General features: G+C 36.5%; 2 protein-coding genes across 2 annotated transcripts; both read left to right on the top strand.

Moving 5' to 3' along the window:
- LOC18780676 (putative B3 domain-containing protein Os04g0347400) lies at positions 78–2,145 on the top strand. Its single transcript, XM_020562567.1, has 4 exons — positions 78–280; positions 753–1,146; positions 1,264–1,394; positions 1,638–2,145. Exons 1-4 carry the CDS (start codon positions 200–202, stop codon positions 1,923–1,925), a joined length of 894 nt encoding a protein of 297 aa, XP_020418156.1. The 5' UTR covers positions 78–199; the 3' UTR covers positions 1,926–2,145.
- Positions 4,437–12,540, top strand: LOC18781392 (AP-5 complex subunit zeta-1). Its single transcript, XM_007213881.2, has 16 exons — positions 4,437–4,774; positions 4,982–5,122; positions 5,977–6,068; positions 6,857–6,953; positions 7,506–7,549; positions 7,807–7,895; positions 8,444–8,535; positions 8,620–8,766; positions 9,383–9,530; positions 9,657–9,733; positions 10,458–10,529; positions 10,899–10,946; positions 11,031–11,158; positions 11,261–11,420; positions 11,567–11,777; positions 12,080–12,540. Exons 1-16 carry the CDS (start codon positions 4,664–4,666, stop codon positions 12,127–12,129), a joined length of 1,707 nt encoding a protein of 568 aa, XP_007213943.1. The 5' UTR covers positions 4,437–4,663; the 3' UTR covers positions 12,130–12,540.

The raw sequence follows: 17,703 nt of genomic DNA, 5'->3' as shown, positions 1-17,703 counted from the left end.
TGACTAAATATCTATTTTATTTAACGCAACCCAAGACATGTATATAAGTGCATGTTATACACATGGCAGAAGAAACATGAAAATACCAAATTTAAAAATAAAATAAAAAAATGCTTTGGAGGATCTGATTCTGAAGCAACAGCCTCCAAAATAAAGACCAGAGATTCAGAAAAGTTGTTTGCTTTTTTCAAGGGTTGGAATGGCAAGGAAACTAGTTAAGCCTTCGCTAAATAAGCAATCTTTCTTCAAGATCCTACTTGGTGACTTCTCTCAGCGTCTGGTAACATCCTGCCTTCTTTTTTACTTTTAAGTTCAAGATCAATTACAAACTGCTCTCTGTTCCTTTTGGTATGGTTCGTTTTTCAAGATTAATCTTCAGCATGCGTTCAAGTTTAGTCAATTTGTTAGATTCCGAATGATGCCCGTGATTTTTATTTGAAGGTTAATACCCTGTTCATGGTTTATGTTTGAGCACACTGTTTTAGTCCACGCTAAACACAATGGGGGAATTTTTACTTCATAGAAATACATCACTTTCTCACACCTATTCATGCATATTGTATGCTATGTTCATGATAGTGAGACAATAACTGAACAGGGCTAGGTCAGTTCTCCAGGGAAGTGTCCTTTTCATCCAAGTTTGAGTCCCCTTCGTATAAATTTGATTTATTTAGAGTAATTTAGGCTAAAGAAAAAAAAAAACTGAACATATGTGATTGTTTGGATTTTAAAAAAGCTATTAAATTTTGCAGCGTATACCACCTAAGTTTGTCAAGAACTTCAATGTACGGCCACTTCACAAATGTGCTCTCAGTGGCCCTAGTGGAATTCGGTGGACTGTGGAATTGGAAGAGAGAGAGAATGGCTTGTTCTTCCAAGATGGTTGGCAAGGGTTTGTGAAGGATCATCATTTAGAAGATGGGGATTTTTTGGTTTTCAAATATGATGGTGAATCAAAGTTTAAAGTCACAATCTATGATAGAACTGCTTGTGAGAAGAATGTAAAGGTAGCTGAGAGGAGTGGCTGTCCTGTTTCCTTGGCTAACAAAGGGAAAGCTCAAGTTAAAGAAGAAATTGTTGACCGTGAAACTAGAAACTACAACAAAAACTGTCAAAACAAAGCAATTGTTTCTGGCAGAAGAAGTGGTAAGTTATACTCTATTTTACTTCTCTACATCTAGGGAAGATTTGTTTGTGCTATTTTCTCTAGCAGCTTATTTACTTTTTTCTTCTTAAATTGTGTCTCATATTGATACTGTAAAGGCAATTATGTTATACCTGGGAGGAGACCTGCAAATGATCATGTAGGAGCAACATCAACTGAACCCGTCTTGTTTAAACCGAAGTATTCGTGTTTCATGGTAACTTTCACGAGGAAACTTCGATATTGCGTTGTGAGTACTTTATTACCCAATTCTTAACCCAATTTTGTTTTTAAAACTTCCCTTGTTGTGATTGCAAATAGTAGGAGATCTTTAAAATACCTTTTTAAGATTATGCGACTCAATGAAGATGAAATGTAATAGAGTTACAGTATGGAAGTTATGGAAAAACATTTTCAAGAAGTCGTTCTTGAAAGTTCTACCATTTTTTAAAAACATTTTTCTCCTTGATTTCGATGATGTTCCAAATTGCAGACAATTCCCAAAGAAGTAGCTGTAACTGAAGGTCTTGTTAGCAAGAAGAGTATGATGATTCAGGATTCAACTGGGAGATCATGGCCTGTTAAACTTAGAGTCCGGGGCAAATTATCTTCTTGTCGTGTGTACATGTCTACAGGTTTGTTAAACTTTTGTAACGCGAACCAGATTATACCTGGGGACACCGCCATTTTTGAATTTGTCAAGCCAAGTCTGGCACAAATTCATATTTTCAGAGTGGGTGGCAATTCTGTAGTACTAGCTGAACCTGATGTAAAAGACTAAAGCTAGCCGACTCCAAAGCCTCACCTTGTAATACTTTCTGGAAATGTTTTGACTGCAATATCCACATATCTATTTTAGTACGTGTGAAATATTTTCTGATTGTTGTGCTTTAGATTTCTCTCTTGTAAATGTGATGCAGATGCACTTGGATTGAGACAGTTGAGTTTATATAACTCGGTGGTTGTGTACATGTAAAGTAGAGTATTTTGTCTTTTGGTAACCATGTTCCTTGTCCTTGTTCAGAGTTTTCTTCTTCTTCTATAGTTAGATTGGTAACCATGTTTCATAATCCAAAAATGGAAAAATCAAAACCATCCTTATGTTATTTGGTTCTAAACAGAGCCCATATCTGTCACTCCATCCAGCCAGATCATGCTAATTTACCACCATTGGCTCATCTTTGTTTGTCTCATTTAACACATACGCTAAAAATTATGGTTTTATTTAAAGTCAGAAGAACAACAAAACAAGACCGAAGTCTTGAAGTATCTCAACTTATGGCAGCAGAGGAGTGAAAATCTCAATTACAAATACATATATATTATTGCTGGGTTTTTTTCCAATTTCTTTAAAAGAAATAGTGTTACACAAATGCTGTCATAAATTGAACTCAGGTTTTCCTCAACTAGTTAAGTGGTGATAATTTTAAGAAGCATTTGGTTTGTGCCGAGACAAGGCCCTGCCCGAAGTCCAATGGGTCAATCCGTTTAAATCTCATTTAATAAAATTCTATTTATTTTATAGTAAAATAATACATAATATTATTATATTGATATCTTAACTTCAAGTTTATTTCTTTTTTTAATAATATATATTAAATTTTAATGTTTTCTTTATAAATAAAATAATATATTTTTTTCAATTTTCAATTTTTAAAACCCGAAGAATGATATTATTATGCACTTTCCATGACATAAATTTGCTTAAATTAACTTTTTTATTTTTAATAACGTGAGCAGAGTTCTGATTCACGAAGAGAGGCGAGGCATCCCATAGATCTTAAGGTTTTATTTTATTTTTTATTACATCCGACAAAAGTTAGTAGAAAGTCTTAATTATTTGAATTTTCATTTTAGTACAATAAATAGTTCTAGGTAAGGAGCTTGTAGATGAAGTAGTAAGAATTTACTCGTGCACATATAAGTTAAATTTCACAAACCCAATATTAGGAGTGGGCATTTAAACTAGAAAATTGAGTTGAATTGGGCTGAAAAAAGGGAAAAAAAATTGGGTTGATAAAAAACCAGACAGACCGGTTGGGTCCGGTTATTTTGATTCTTGTAGTGAAAAAATTGAACCGAGTTGAGCCTAACTAGCTGTGTATTTTTAAATTTATTAATAAAATATTTAAGCTCAATGCTAAAGTTCTAAGCCCATAACTAATCTTTTTTCAAGTCCAAGTTGAAATCATCTTTTTTTCTTCTAGGCCCAATCACCTTCATTTGCATGAAATTGAGTTGTTTTTGAATTTTTGAGCCCCAAAAATAAAATTTTAGTTGGGTTTTGTAAAAATTATATATATATATATATAAAAGATTCCGGTCCAAAATCAGAAATCGAACTAGTTTATAGGCAAGCTGCCGGACAACCTTGGATAATTTTTTTGTCAAAACCGGACCAAACCGTGCCTACCGCTACCCAATATCGCTTCCATAAAGAAAAAGCTTATTATCACAAAACGTCCCTAAGGTTTACGAAACTATCAGATTGCATTCTTAATATTTTTTTGCGTCACTTATGGTCCTCAAGGTTAATATGTGCAATCACAAATGGTCCCTACCGTTAGGTTATGTCAAAAACTCTGTTAGTTTGCTGACGTGGCATACATATATATCACAAAACATCCCTGAGGTTTACAAACTTATCACAAATGGTCCCTATGAATTTTTTTTATTTTTTAATTTAAAATTCATAAAATTTTGGTTTTCTTTTTAAAATTACTTATAAATGAAAAAATCATTTATAGAAGGATTTTAATCTTGAGGACCATTTATGAACCCTAAACCTTTAGTTTTATTTCATTTTTAAATTTTATAAAATTTAAATTATTTTTAAAAACTTCATTAGTTTGTTGATGTGGCATATATATGGAGCAAACATCTACAATAATATAGTGTCACATGTATTTAAAATTTAATATCTATTTTAAAATAATTATAATTCATAAAATTTTAAAAAGAAAACAAAAAATTTATGAATTTTAATTTTAAAAAATTAAAAAATTTCATAAGGACCATTTGTGATAGGTGTGTGAACCTCAAGAATGTTTTGTGATATACATATATGCCACGTCAGCAAACTAACAAAGTTTTTGACGGAACCTAACGGCAAGGACCATTTGTGATCATACATACTAACGTTGATGACCACGAATGACAAAAAAAAAAATTAAGAATGCAATCTCGTAAACATCAGGGACGTTTTGTGATAATAAGCTTAAAGAAAAAATAATAATAAACTCCCGGGTACATTGAACGACATGAATTAACTTCACGTAACGACCCGCCGTTTCACACAGCGAGCGGTTGTTTTCACTTTTCAGCGTGTGCTTGCTGTGAGTTTCCCCAACGATCTCTCTCTCTCTCTCTCTCGTTAATGTTTTAGACCTTTGCTTCAATTGAAATAAATCAAAATTTCTGTTTCGAATTTTGCTACGAAAACACTTGAGATTTGTAGCACCAAAAAAGAAAAGAAAAAAACGCTTGGGATTTTGTTTTTGAGAAAAAGAAAGGGAGGAAATGGGCGATAGAGACCGCGATTGGGATTGGCATCTGAGAACCTTATCGAGCAGTGCCAGAGACTCCAACGTCGCCAATGATCCTGCTTCCGATTCTTCTCTTCTCCAATCCGTGATTCCTCTCTCTCTCTCTCTCTTTCTCATCATTTTCCAAACTCTCTGTTTGTTTCTTGAGAAAAAGGGGAAGGAAAATCAAAAGCTGAGCTTAATTATGAACCGAACATACACTAAGAGGCTTCTTTTTTTCTTCTTTTTTTTCCCCATTTATCTGATTTAAAATAAAATATTGTTTTTTTTGGTTGAATTAAATGTTGATTAGGTGAAGAAGCTATATGAATTGTGTAAAGCTGAGAATTCAGAGGATTTGGTGGCTAGAGTTTATCCGCAGATTAACAAGCTCTTTCAACGCTCAGTGGCTTCGCTGTCTCAATCTCGAACCTCTATTGGCCTTCTATTGCTGGTTCGTTTTATCTTTTCCATTGTTTTTAATTTTTTTACTCAGCCCTGTGTTGTTACTGTTTCATTTTATCTAATTTCTGAGAAAATACTAGGAAATGAAACCCAAAAAAAAATAAAAAATTGTTGATTAATGTCAAGTAGTGTTTTTAGAATTTAGACGGTACAGAAAATGGTATATGGGATGCTTACAGAAAGCACCAGAAATAGGTATATGTGATGCTTAAGGTTTCATATCCATTTGAGTATTTGACTTTTCCATGCTGAAACCTCGGGAGTTCGTGTAAACCTGAGGGGGTTTTGTGAAAAAGCCAAAAACCCAATGGATTGTTGGTGTAAATAACTCGTGATTCATTTTGAAAATAAATTGGAAGTGCTTTCTACTGGGTTCCCTAAGGTCTGTGCTTTCCCTTGTAAGATAACAAATGAATGCTTGTTCACTAGGGCTTGCACTTATGTAAGCAATAAGATGAAGGGTTTTCTGGAGAAGTTTCACTAATCTATGGGAAAACGATAAGAATGTAAAAGAGAATCTCTTCTTTCAGTGTCTAGTAGATGTTGATTTTCAGAAGTCCTTTTGTTTTCTTTTTTCATTGACCACGGAAAGAATAGTTTAACTCTTATTTTCTGTTATGGTATAATAACTATTTCAGTTTTCGTGTCATCTTTTTTATTGGTCTGAGAACATTTTATTGACAAAGCCACAACAGTGGATATGGTAAAGAGTCATATCCACCATCTCCGTCTTTTTTTTTGGTGTTACCTTTTTCTTTCCAATGTTGAGGTTTGCGTGTATGATAAATTTTCTTTTTGGAAGATGCCTTGCTCAAACTTTTATTACCCTGATTTTTTTGCCAGGCCATTCTTCAATTTTACCTTGATTTTGGAGAGAGAGTTCTACATGATGCTGATCCCAGTCTCAGGACATTCTTCCGTTCATGCTTGAGTCGGTAAATGATCTACAGCATTTCAGATTATTTTTTAGGCTGCTTAAAAGTATATGATATCGAGTGAAATTGGGTTTCTCCTTTATCTATGTTGACATCTACCTAGTAATTAGTTGTATGATATGGAAGTTGCTCTTTCGTAGTCAGTTGCTCCATCATAATCATTTGTTTGGTTTTTACTACAAGAAAAGGAAAAAAAAAATTGTGGCAAGATTAACCTGCAAACTTCTAGAAATTTTGTAAGATAAAATGGAAGAAAGGAAGATTTTTATTTGTTACTTCAGTGTGTTGAAACTTTCCCAGTATGAAACCTAAGTTCCATTGGTCTATTTCAAGCTCCAATATTTGGGTCGATTGATGCAGGAGATGAAATGAAGAATGACATACTTTGTGCACCTTGTCCTCCTTTACAAAACCTTGATTTGTTCTTTGAATATGTCAGTTCTGATGATGAACATGTTCTTAACTCTATACTTGTCCATGGACTCATGTCAGGGTCTGTGTCTGTTAAATGTTAAATATGATGTCATATCAAGGACAGAGTCAACAAGAAGCATATTGACATGAAAAGTACTCTCTAGATTCTTTTGTACTTTAAAGAGAAAGTTATAAATGCTAAACTTTAGAAAATGCACTAACTGAAATATCATCTGCCTTACTTTCCATTTGGTGTTGAAATGAGCATTTCTTTTCTTGCTTATATTCTTACATAAATTTTCCATTTCTCTTGTATGAAATCTAACTACAAATATGATGGCCATCACACTTCAAATTTTCTAATCTGGTTGCAGTGAGTTTGCAGATCCTGTTGTTGCAGAAGCAACCATTGACTTTCTGAATGCCAACAAGAAAAAACTTTTAACTTCTTTCCCTTCCTTACTTCCTCAGGTATGACTGATATCTACGTCATTTTCTGTTTGTGAGGAAATAGTATGATGTCTACCTGTTAGCAAAAGTAAATATGGTGTTCAAGTTTGTATTTTCATGTTATTCAAAAGTGTTGGAGGCGCTTCGCAATTGTGTAGTTGTTTTGCATATACTGCAATAAACACTTACATTCACATGTAAATTACAAAGAATCACTTAGTAAACATGTCTAAGTTACAATGCTTGACTCAACTTTTGAAAGCTATGAAATATAAAAAGTTAAATCATTCTCGTAATTTTTGATGTAAACCATGGGTTAGTTGACAATTCTTGCTTCTTGATAATATTCTCATAATGGTAAAGCCTATCAAATATCCAAATGAATTGAAACAAAATCAGTGCCCTTGTAGTCAAAGTATTTCAAATTGCATTTATAAGTTTATACTTCTATTTTCCTCTTTTTTCTTTTTTCTTTTTCCTTTTATGTGATCCTTTTTCAATATCAGCAGTATCCTACAGAATGTTGTGAAATAACTCCATCCTGTATCTCTAACCTTAACAATGTGTCTGCAGTTCTTTCCGTTGATGTTAAAGTTGATTGCGTGGAATGGGGAAAAGTGAGTTCTTTGGTACCTCTTATTTGATTTTGTGCTCAAAGATGCCTTTTCTATGTATACTTTGGTCTTTTTATAAACATGTCACATCACATATGACCAAATTGTTAGCTTTGTACACAGACACATTGAATATATGTACATTACAAATATTATTTTCTAATTGTCATTTGGCCTTATAGTGAATGGATGACTTGATTTGATAAATTTTCTAAATAAAGAGAAGCCAATTGTTGTCATCTTTGTGAATTTCCCTGCAGATTAGAAAAATCATTTATGAAGGTTTTTTCAGGATTGATGTCTCCTGGGTCATTTCTTCCATTATTTCCATCTTTAGTGGACTTGCCAAGTGAGTTTGATTATTCAGTTCACATTTATCTTTTGTATTCGCCATATTTCTTTGATGGCACATTATCTCTTGGCTTATTTAACCTTACAGAGCTTATACTCTGGTTCGGTCTTGCATGCGTTTTTGTTTTTTTGTGGATTTATTTTGATCCTTTTATCTACACACTTCTGATATCGTTTATGAAAAAATTGATTTGAAATATTTGTTCCGGCCATCATAAATAATTTTGAAGTACTTAAGCCAAAATGTCAGTTGCAAAGTCCCACCATTTAGCATATAAACAACGAGGTCTTATTGCTGCTGATGGTTTGCACTCCTACAGTTAGTCCTACTCAGTGTACACTTGTGAACTTGTAACTGTATGATCAGAGAGTCATACAGTCTTATTTAACTTTTTGTTTTTTCTTTCAAACAATAAAGCACTTTCTGATCATGGCAGCCCTGTTATTCTGGGCTTGGCTGTGTTTACTTTATAATAAATTTCTTTTTCTTAGTTTCCTCTTAAAGTTGCATGAGATTTATAATTTTTCATCTCAACTATATTGTAGTTTTGGTGGTGGCATTGGAGAAGGTAGAAAAGAGCTCAGGGTCGCTGGTTGGAAACAGCATAGCCTCAATGCAGAAGAGTACAGCTCCTGAGGTTATTTTTGAGACTTAATTACATGAGTTTATCCGAAACTTTAGAAATCCTGCTGGTAAACATACCATTTTTATGTTGATTCAGATGCTGCTCGCACTTATGGATGAGGCATATACTGGTTCAACAATAGGAGATGGAGGGGGAGATTCTGAATCAGAGGACAGCAGTACAATTGATGTTGCTGACCCTCTGTTTCTCGATCTTCTAAAGGATGAAAATGATGGCATCGCTGTAAGGATTTTTCTTTCTAAACTAATGTTCATTTGCATATTCTGGAGCAGCTTACAGCTGTTTTAATGCCAGTGGCAGTGACACAATGTTTAAACTTGGTTAGGATACAATCGAAAAGTAGATTTTTTATTTTTTTAAGTGTACAGAAAAAGAATATTTCTCTTATTTGTGTCCTCTTTTCTTTCCTTGTCTTAAATGAAAGAATATTTCTCTTATTTGTATCCTCTTTTTTCTTTCCTTGTCTTAAATGGTGTAATGGGTAAGTGGGACAGATTTTTGAAGCAGTTTGTTTAATTCGTCCTTTTTATCATTTCAACTGAGTGCAGATGCAAGATGATCACATAAACTCTTTTATATATTTATTTATTTTTTTGTAATCGCAAGGAATTTAGTAAAGACTTTGACGTGGTCTGTTACTGGACTTTTGTTTTTTGTTATTTGATTCCTTTAAGCATGATTCTTAATGTCTGTGGTTTGGACCACTCAGAAATATTTGAATCAAGATTTGAGCATATTTTTATAAATGACTGGATACCGTTACTTTATGGCATCAAGTTCATTTAGAATTGAACATTTGAGAAAAATATGCTCAAATTTTATTTATGTTGTATTTCAGGAACGCCATTGGACGTCTCCTGGGATGGCTGCAGCTTTACAGGCTGCAATTAATACCCCTCAATCTGATAGGCTGAAACACATACTACGCATGGCACCACAGTTTCTTGATGTGTATTTTTCTATAGCACTGCGTGATGTCAATAATTGTATGTTAGATATAGCTCTGATTCTTCAATAGAATTTGGTATCAATTTTATTGTTTACAGATTTTATTTTTGAAACTTATTTCTTTTGTCTGTTCTCATAAGTTATTTTTCTCTATTTTATTCCAGCTTTGGTTTGTGCATTGATTCCCCTACTCATGTCCCGAAATGCCACAATATTTCCTGACAAAATTTATTCATATGAGGTGCGTATCCATTTCCTGACAAAATTTATTCATATGAGGTGCGTATCCATTTAAATAAATTTTAAGTTTTCTTGTGCTGAGGTTGTTGCAATGCTCTTTTGGCATCCTAGCAGACTGTACAGAAAGATGTGCACGATATTATGATTATTGATGCATAGAAATGGACCAATCATCAGATGCACTTCATTTGACTTGATTCTGCAAGGATCATTGGCCAGTATCACAATGATGCCCTTAATGATGTCATTTTCTTTGATCTTGTCACACTTGAGGCACTAGAGTCACCAGTCACACGACTCACCCAAGATAGTTGGTCCTCTTTTTATGATGGACAATGATGATTGGAGACTGTTATAGTTTCAAGAAGCTGAATATTTGCATCATTCTTGTTTCTTACGATTCAGTATCCTTGATTTGGTGTACCCAAAAAAAAAAGGGTTTGGTGCACCCAAAAAAAAAAAGGTTTGGTGCTACCCTGGTATATATGGGTGTTGATACTTTTCTTCTTTACTCATTTTCATATTATATGCATGGTTTGAGCTTGAATTATTCTTTATAGTTATGTATCATAAACTTTTCTTGTGAACTTCTGTGAAATCTGATTGCATGATGCCTGTTCTCTTATCATCCTTTGTCACTTTGGAATCATCATGATGTATGTGTAACTCATGCGATTTCCAAGAGATGGAGAATCTTATTTATGAGAATTTATGCATTTCTGTAGGTTCGTAAGAGGCTTTTAGAATTCATGCTTGCTGCATTTCAGCGCTCTCCAGATTTTATTGCACTTTTGAAGGTAGTGTCGCAAAAACAATTTTACTTCAGTCATTTATTATTGTTCGATTTCTTTCAATTATCTATGTTGCTTTTCAATTTATTAGCAACTGTTGGTGACACAGCAGGCTTTCAAGTTATGTAATTAGAAATTATGAGGTGCACAATTTTGACCAGATAGCAGGTGGGAGTAATGGATTTCAGTTCTTGTGGGTTTTCGTTCAAACCTTAATTATATGGTTTAAATTTAAAGGGCAAAATGGAAATTGAGAAAAATATACTGGATACATGCCTTGTAGTAGACTCATGCCTAACTTTACTAACATGTTATTGTAAGATATTTTCTACTGTTCTTGATTGAAAGTTTACAATGTGATTTCAATCTTTGCAGAAGCCTATAATGGACAGGCTTGGGGAAGCCTATGACAGCCCTGAAAAGGTCAGTTGATTACCTCATCATTTGTTGAAGTTTGTAGGTCTCGTATTTCCATGTAGAGTGTATTACATTTTTCTTTTTCCATAGACAGAGTTGGCATTACAATTGTGTTGGGCCATCGGAGAGCATGGTGGGGGTGGAGGATCACACAAAGATGAAGCTCGTGAGCTTTTTGAGGGTTTAGAGCTACTCCTGTATGAAAACCTTGCATCTAGGTAACAGATAAAACCGTTGTTTGATTTGTCTCATATATGTCCTTAGCAATGGCAACCTCTTGTTTGCTGACATTTTTCTTCTCTTTTTGTTTTCTTATGAAGCCGTCTAGGCCTCGGACAGGAGTCAGTCTTTAGCTCAGATAGCCAAACTTCCAGAAAGTCATCCCAATCAAGGCTTCTATGTTTTGTTGTTACGGCCATTGCAAAGCTGGCTACCAACCATCGTGAATTGCTGCCTAGGGCACGGGTTTCCTTGGGCAAGGTTTGACTTTCAGTTTTGACCATAAGCTCATAAGCTTTGCTATTTCCTTATCAGAGTAGTGTCTATGTTTTATTTCCTTTGTAGCATAATGTGCTGCCAAAATTCCCCCATCAGTTCACGCCTAGTAAATTGTTTTGTATCCCCAGGTGGCTCGGTCTCGAATATCTGATGTGAGGGTCTGGCGGCGGGCTCGTGATTATTTGGGTTTAATGACCGAACCTGCAATTTCCTTGTCTGTATTGGGTCCTTCACGACCTTCACATGGACAAATGCAGAACCCAGGCACTGTCAAGTGGAGTGATGGTGCAACGAAGATGATTGCACATGTTCCGTTTTATATTCTTGGCGGACAAGAAGGTTAGGATCCTTTATCAAAACCTGTTTTACTAAAACCCTGAAATAGTTACAAGGATTTACTTAAACTTCTTCTCAGAGCATCGACAAGAACTGTGATCAATATATCAATTCATCTGTACCATCACATCCTGTTGCTAGTTGAAAATGATTTTTTATTTCATTTTTGTTTAAAAAGAAAAGTATGCACGAACCAGAATGGGCTAGAATTATGAACTGGTAAACGCAGTGTATAATTAAGTATGCAACATTATGCTATATTTTGTATAGATGCCTTGTGAAATTTGGCGTTCACCTTCTCGCAGGTCCACCCTTCCATGATTTTTTGTTTTCAGATACTCTTCCAAGAAGATGAATGGTGGCTGATTTTTGGCACAGCGTTTGCAATCATGGATTGTATCAGTTTGCTCTGTCACAAGTATTTTTAGTTTGTACATTGCCTTTGTATCAATCACCCTTAGGATTGACTAAACTTGTTTTATTTTTATCGAAGTTCTTTATTTGGTTGAAATGAAGACATGAAGTGGTTTAATGGTAAATGATCTTATTCTAACACAAAGTGAGAGTATTAATTGTTTTGTGGTCGTGGTGGATAGGTTGAAGTACTAAAATCCACTCATGAATCTTTAGATTAAAATGGGGTTTTGTATTGGCACAATTTGTTGAGATTGTAAGATATTTGCATGCACGAAATCCATCGTAATCCAGGTTATCGATTAAAGGCATCGAAGGACTTAGTAGCACTCACAATGGCCGTTGTAATGAACCAATATCGATTTTCATATACTCTTTTGACCGCACTATTAATCACAGGGTTGATTTTGTTCTTTTGGTTCATTTATTTTTAAATCCTTACATTTCTTAAAACAAACAATAAAGAAAATTTCACGGCACTAGAGAGTTTTTTATTTATTTTTTATAGAGAGACAATTACAATATGAAACCATGAGGACACACAGGTCCAAATAAATCAAAATAAAAAAGAAACGAACAATTCAGCGGCAGTCCATGCTCCCACAAATGACGGGACAAAGAAAGGCCATGACCTAAATCAGCTACAACATCATCAGTAAAATTGGCTTCCCTAAAGGCATGATTAAAAGAAATTTCTTCACAAGACGAAACCAGCAGCCAAATATCTTGAACTAACATCATAATACCCCAAGGAATAGAAACCGCCTAGTTGATGCAATCCATAACGAGTTTAGAGTCTCCCTCCACGAAAACCTTATGCCAACCATTATGGACGGCATGGGCAAGGCAAGACATTCACCAATAGTTATTGAAGCTTGACCAATATTTTTAGCACTTGCTAACAACACATGTCCATCGAAATTAATTTTAACCCAGTCCATGGGAGGAGGCTCCCATTTGATGTCAGTCACGCACTGCAACCTTAAAGAAGATTTGGAATTTTGTTTCCACTAGTTCATACCAATTTGACCAGCAACATTTAGGGCCTTCGCAGGATGGAGAGGAACATTTTGAAAAACACATTTGTTTCGAGAATCCCAAATTTCCCAGCAAATCAGTAAAGCTTTAGTGAGAGTATTCAAGTGATCACCAATTGATTTACTTGAGAGGGTAGACAACCAAGTAATCCTATCAAAATCAGGCTGAAGAGTTACATGAAGGATTAAGGTACATCTCCAAATACTTGTAGCAAAAAAGCACTTAAAAATAGTTGATTAATAGTTTCACTTTGATTGTTGCACAGGGGACACTCAGGGTTAACATGAGAAAGAAACCTATGCAAATGACTTCTCACTTGTGTTTGTACCATATATGACCGGCCTATCATCCCATGACATGTGGAAAAGACCTAACACCAAGCAGGGCCCAGTAGCCCATGCTGGCAAGCCTAGCCTCGCAATTGGTAGGTGCCCTCAGCACCCACGACCAATTGCATGTTGGTTGGCACATCAAAACCTCACACCAAGAGGACACTCAAAACCTCTATAAATAGAGCATCTTGCCCTCAAGGTACAAGGTAACAGCTATTTGTATTTGATACTTATGCCCTTACTTTGTCAATAGCTAACTCCTCTCTCTTTCGGCTAACTTTAACATCGGAGGGCCTTTAGCTGGTACCACATCGGTGCGTTAGGTCTTACATACTACTTTTCCTTTTCTCTCTTTGCAGATCACCCTCAGCATGCCGAAGAAAAGTTTCTACCGAAGGCAGATCATATCACACCTCATCTTTAAGTTGGGCCGAATACTGGTCATCTAGTTTTGAGCACCAACAGATTGTCGCCATCTGTGAGAAGCATCACTGATTGACCCATATCTTTGCTGAGCGAAGATGAATACACCTTCATCCCTCGCACTCGATGGCCATATCTTCGGCCTTAACATTGGAGCAAGCCCTGCTCCTCTGCCAACACGCTATTGCCAGAGACATCTGCTCGGCAAAGCACTACTGAAGCCAACCTCTTGGCTCAAATAGAATCCCTACGGTAGCACAAGGTGAAGATGCATGAGCACAACAACATCTCTCTTCCAAGTTGACAACACTCAGAGGCAGCTGCACGAGCAACAAATGCACTCGGCAAAGCTACAAAACGACCTCAAACAGACCATGCAACATCGATAGGAGCAGTCGCTCAAGACAGTGCCTAAGTCCAACGGTCATGATAAGGGGAAGTAAATGGCAGCCGCCAAGCCTTCCACCTTTCAACACCTATTCATGCCTTCTTCGAAAGAACGATATCAGGAATTCCTAGTCTACTAAGACTATTGAGACAGATGGAACGACCGATGCGAGCAACGGTGACCATTGCCGATCCGGGTCAACGACAAACTCAACGATCAGCACATGGACGTGCTCGGTCTAAAGTCATCACCTAGACTACATAACTATCTTCCTCGGAACTACCCTCTCCTGCCGTTCGGAAAGACCAAAGCTTTCTCAACAGGATCACAGGCACTATTGAACGGCAGGTAAAAAAAACCAGGAAGACACCTACCAAAAACTGGGAAGACAGAGAGTGTTAGGAACACCTATCAAACGGTAGGCCATGCAGACCAGAGGCTTAATGCTAGTCAGCTATCACCTTGCCGTTCGGCAGGTCGTGATACGATGACCCACCATCTACCACTCCTGCAGTTCGAATCCTCTTCAGTTTGGACCATTCTTTGAATAACCAACCTAGGGGAAGCTTTAGCTTAGACCATTCTCTGATCGGATCAGAACCTACATGCAGGAAGACGTTCGAACCCTCAGGGCATGTTTGGTATGTCTCACTGTGCCTCATTGGATTAGACTGTGTTAAATAGCACTTGAAGCCCATGTTTCGCAAAAGAAGGGATTAACTTAAATGAGACTATATTGTCCAACAGTTTTAAAAAAAAAAAAAAAAAAAAAGGGGGACTCATATGTCTAATATAGAGAGCTCGAAATTGGGATCGCAAAATAACGAGCGTATTATTTTGAACATGTGAGTCCGATGGATTTCCTTGGCTTGAATCAAAACCACACCACCATAGACGCAATCGACTGTGGCAGAACCCAAAGCCTAGTGCTGCCCCCAAATTTCTTCTCCCATAACCACCACCTTCAAGCCACGCACACAAACCCAGCACCGAGAATCCCAAGCCACTCACATATTCATCTCCTAAGAAGCATGGATCTTGTAAAAATAACTGAATCTTGATGCAAAAATTGTCCTTTCATAAAATTAATAGTTGGTCTTACAGTCGGAGCGTCTAGATTGGATCTTTTGGTAATGAAGCTCATGGCACGTCCAGGATATGCACCCATCAATGTCTCTTTCAATCCTTAACTATCTTTCCACGAAGAAACAATGATGATGAGATTGTATTGATTTAAAACCCAGTATATCTAGCTGAGAGAGTGAAAGAGAGAGGGAGGGAGAGAAAAGAGAGAGAGAGAGAGAGAGAGAGCGGTGCTCACGAGGAAGAAGAAGATATGTTTGGGTGACAACATCGTTTCCTAATATTTTTTTTATAGATCTATTTATGGGTTTGGGTCTTAAGCAATGGTATTAAAATGGGCTTTGGGTAATGATATGTTTGAGATAAAAAAAGCTATAAATGCCTAAAAGTATTAAGAATAAAAAAAGAAAGCACAAAATGCTACAGTATATTTATAATTTTCAATTTTTTATTTAATTTTTTATTTAATTTTTTTAAAAGTTATGTATAGTTTTATATGTATCTATTTTTAGGTTAAAATTTCTAATTAAAATTAAATATTAAAATAATTATTTTTTAGTCTAACACAGCACCAAACATAAGTCTTCACTATTTTTACAATCCAGCTTCTTAGTCTGATGCAGCACCAAACGTAGGTCAGTACTTAATCCAACTTAGGCCAATCCGAGCTAATCCAATACGGTCCCAGGATTTAGTCTAGTCCATGACAGTCCATCGTACCAAACAACCCCTCAGGGTGCTATTCTACAGAGGGGTTAAAGACCCTTTAACCCAACTGCACATCTTCCAACTAGCATTGGGTTGTAAAGGCCTTACTGAAAAAGGCCAATGTCTCATGTTCCCATCACAATATGTTCATCACTGTATGTTGAACGGCAGCCGTGCAGAGTTGGGTCCTTACTCCCATCCCAATTCGTTCATCATTGCTTGCTGAATGACAAACGTGCAGGGTTGAGTCTTCACTCACCCTTCCGTTCGACTTCACTTGCCGACTGTCAGAACCAACAACCATAAACCACCACCGTAAGCCTACCGTTTGGTAGCCATGGTCCAAGCATCCCTCTTCCAATCGCCCCCTCGATTGGGGACTTAGGGGACTACAAGACTATCATCGACAACTACGAATAACTGGTTCAAATCTCTATATCGAGGTTTGGGTCAGAATTCCGAAGACATGTGAAAGTCCCCAACCAAGAAGTCTCTTCTCAATCAGGAACTTGGAGGACTTCTATTTGTACTATATCTGACCGGCCTCTCATGCCATGACACATGGAAGGGACCTAACACCAAGCAGAGCCTAGTAGCCCATGTTGGCAAGCCCAGCCTCCTAATCAATAGGTGCCCTCGACACCCACGACCGATTGCATATTCGCGGCCAATCGCACATGCTCACGGCTGACAATCGGCAGGCGTCCTCGGCACCCCCTACCAATTCAGCCTCCCATAAGGTATCTTGTAGGAATCTCTCTGGTTCCTCAATGGCATATTCGTTGGGACACGTGGCAGCCTCCCAGGCTACTCCCACGAGTCCCATATTGAAACCTCATACCAAGAGGACATCCAAAACCTTTATAAATAGAGCCCCTTGCCCCCAGGGTACAAGGTGATAGTTATTTGACACTTATGCCCTTACTTTGTCAATAGCTAACTCCTCTCTCCTTCGACTAACTTTAGCATCAGAGGGCCTTCGGTCGATGCCTTAAGTCTTACATACTGTTATGCCATTTCTTTCTTTGCATATCACCGTCGCCTATCAAAGGCAGATCATATCACACCTCATCTTTAAGTTGGGCCTACTACTAGTCGTCTAGTTTTGAGTGCCAACAACTTGGATTCTTTTCCTTATAAATAACCATGAAAAAAGTTGCACCTTAGGAGGCATGAAAATCCTCCACATTTTCTTAAGGAGATCAACTTTAGGGTAGATGAGTTCATCCTGCAATTGAACATTGTAAGCACTTTTAATAGTAAACTTTCCATTAGGGCTAGGCCCCCAAATCAACCGATCATGCATGGGGAAATGGGTAGGGGATATTTATGATTTTCTCCAATATATCTTCATCAAGGACTTCCAGACGTTTTTCTCTGTCCCAAGTTCAATTGTGGATAAAATCATAAACTAAAACATTATAATCAATATTAATCATGTGCAAATAAAAAAATAAAATAAAAACAAATCAAGGAGAGGAAAAGGGAAAACCCAATTGGTAGTCCAAAACAGAATAGATTGCCCATTACCCACAGTCCACTA

Source organism: Prunus persica, chromosome G4 (genome assembly GCF_000346465.2).
Source record: "Prunus persica cultivar Lovell chromosome G4, Prunus_persica_NCBIv2, whole genome shotgun sequence".
Classification (NCBI taxonomy): domain Eukaryota; kingdom Viridiplantae; phylum Streptophyta; class Magnoliopsida; order Rosales; family Rosaceae; genus Prunus; species Prunus persica.
Note: the sequence above shows the minus strand (reverse complement) of the source record. Positions and strands in the feature narration are given on the sequence as shown.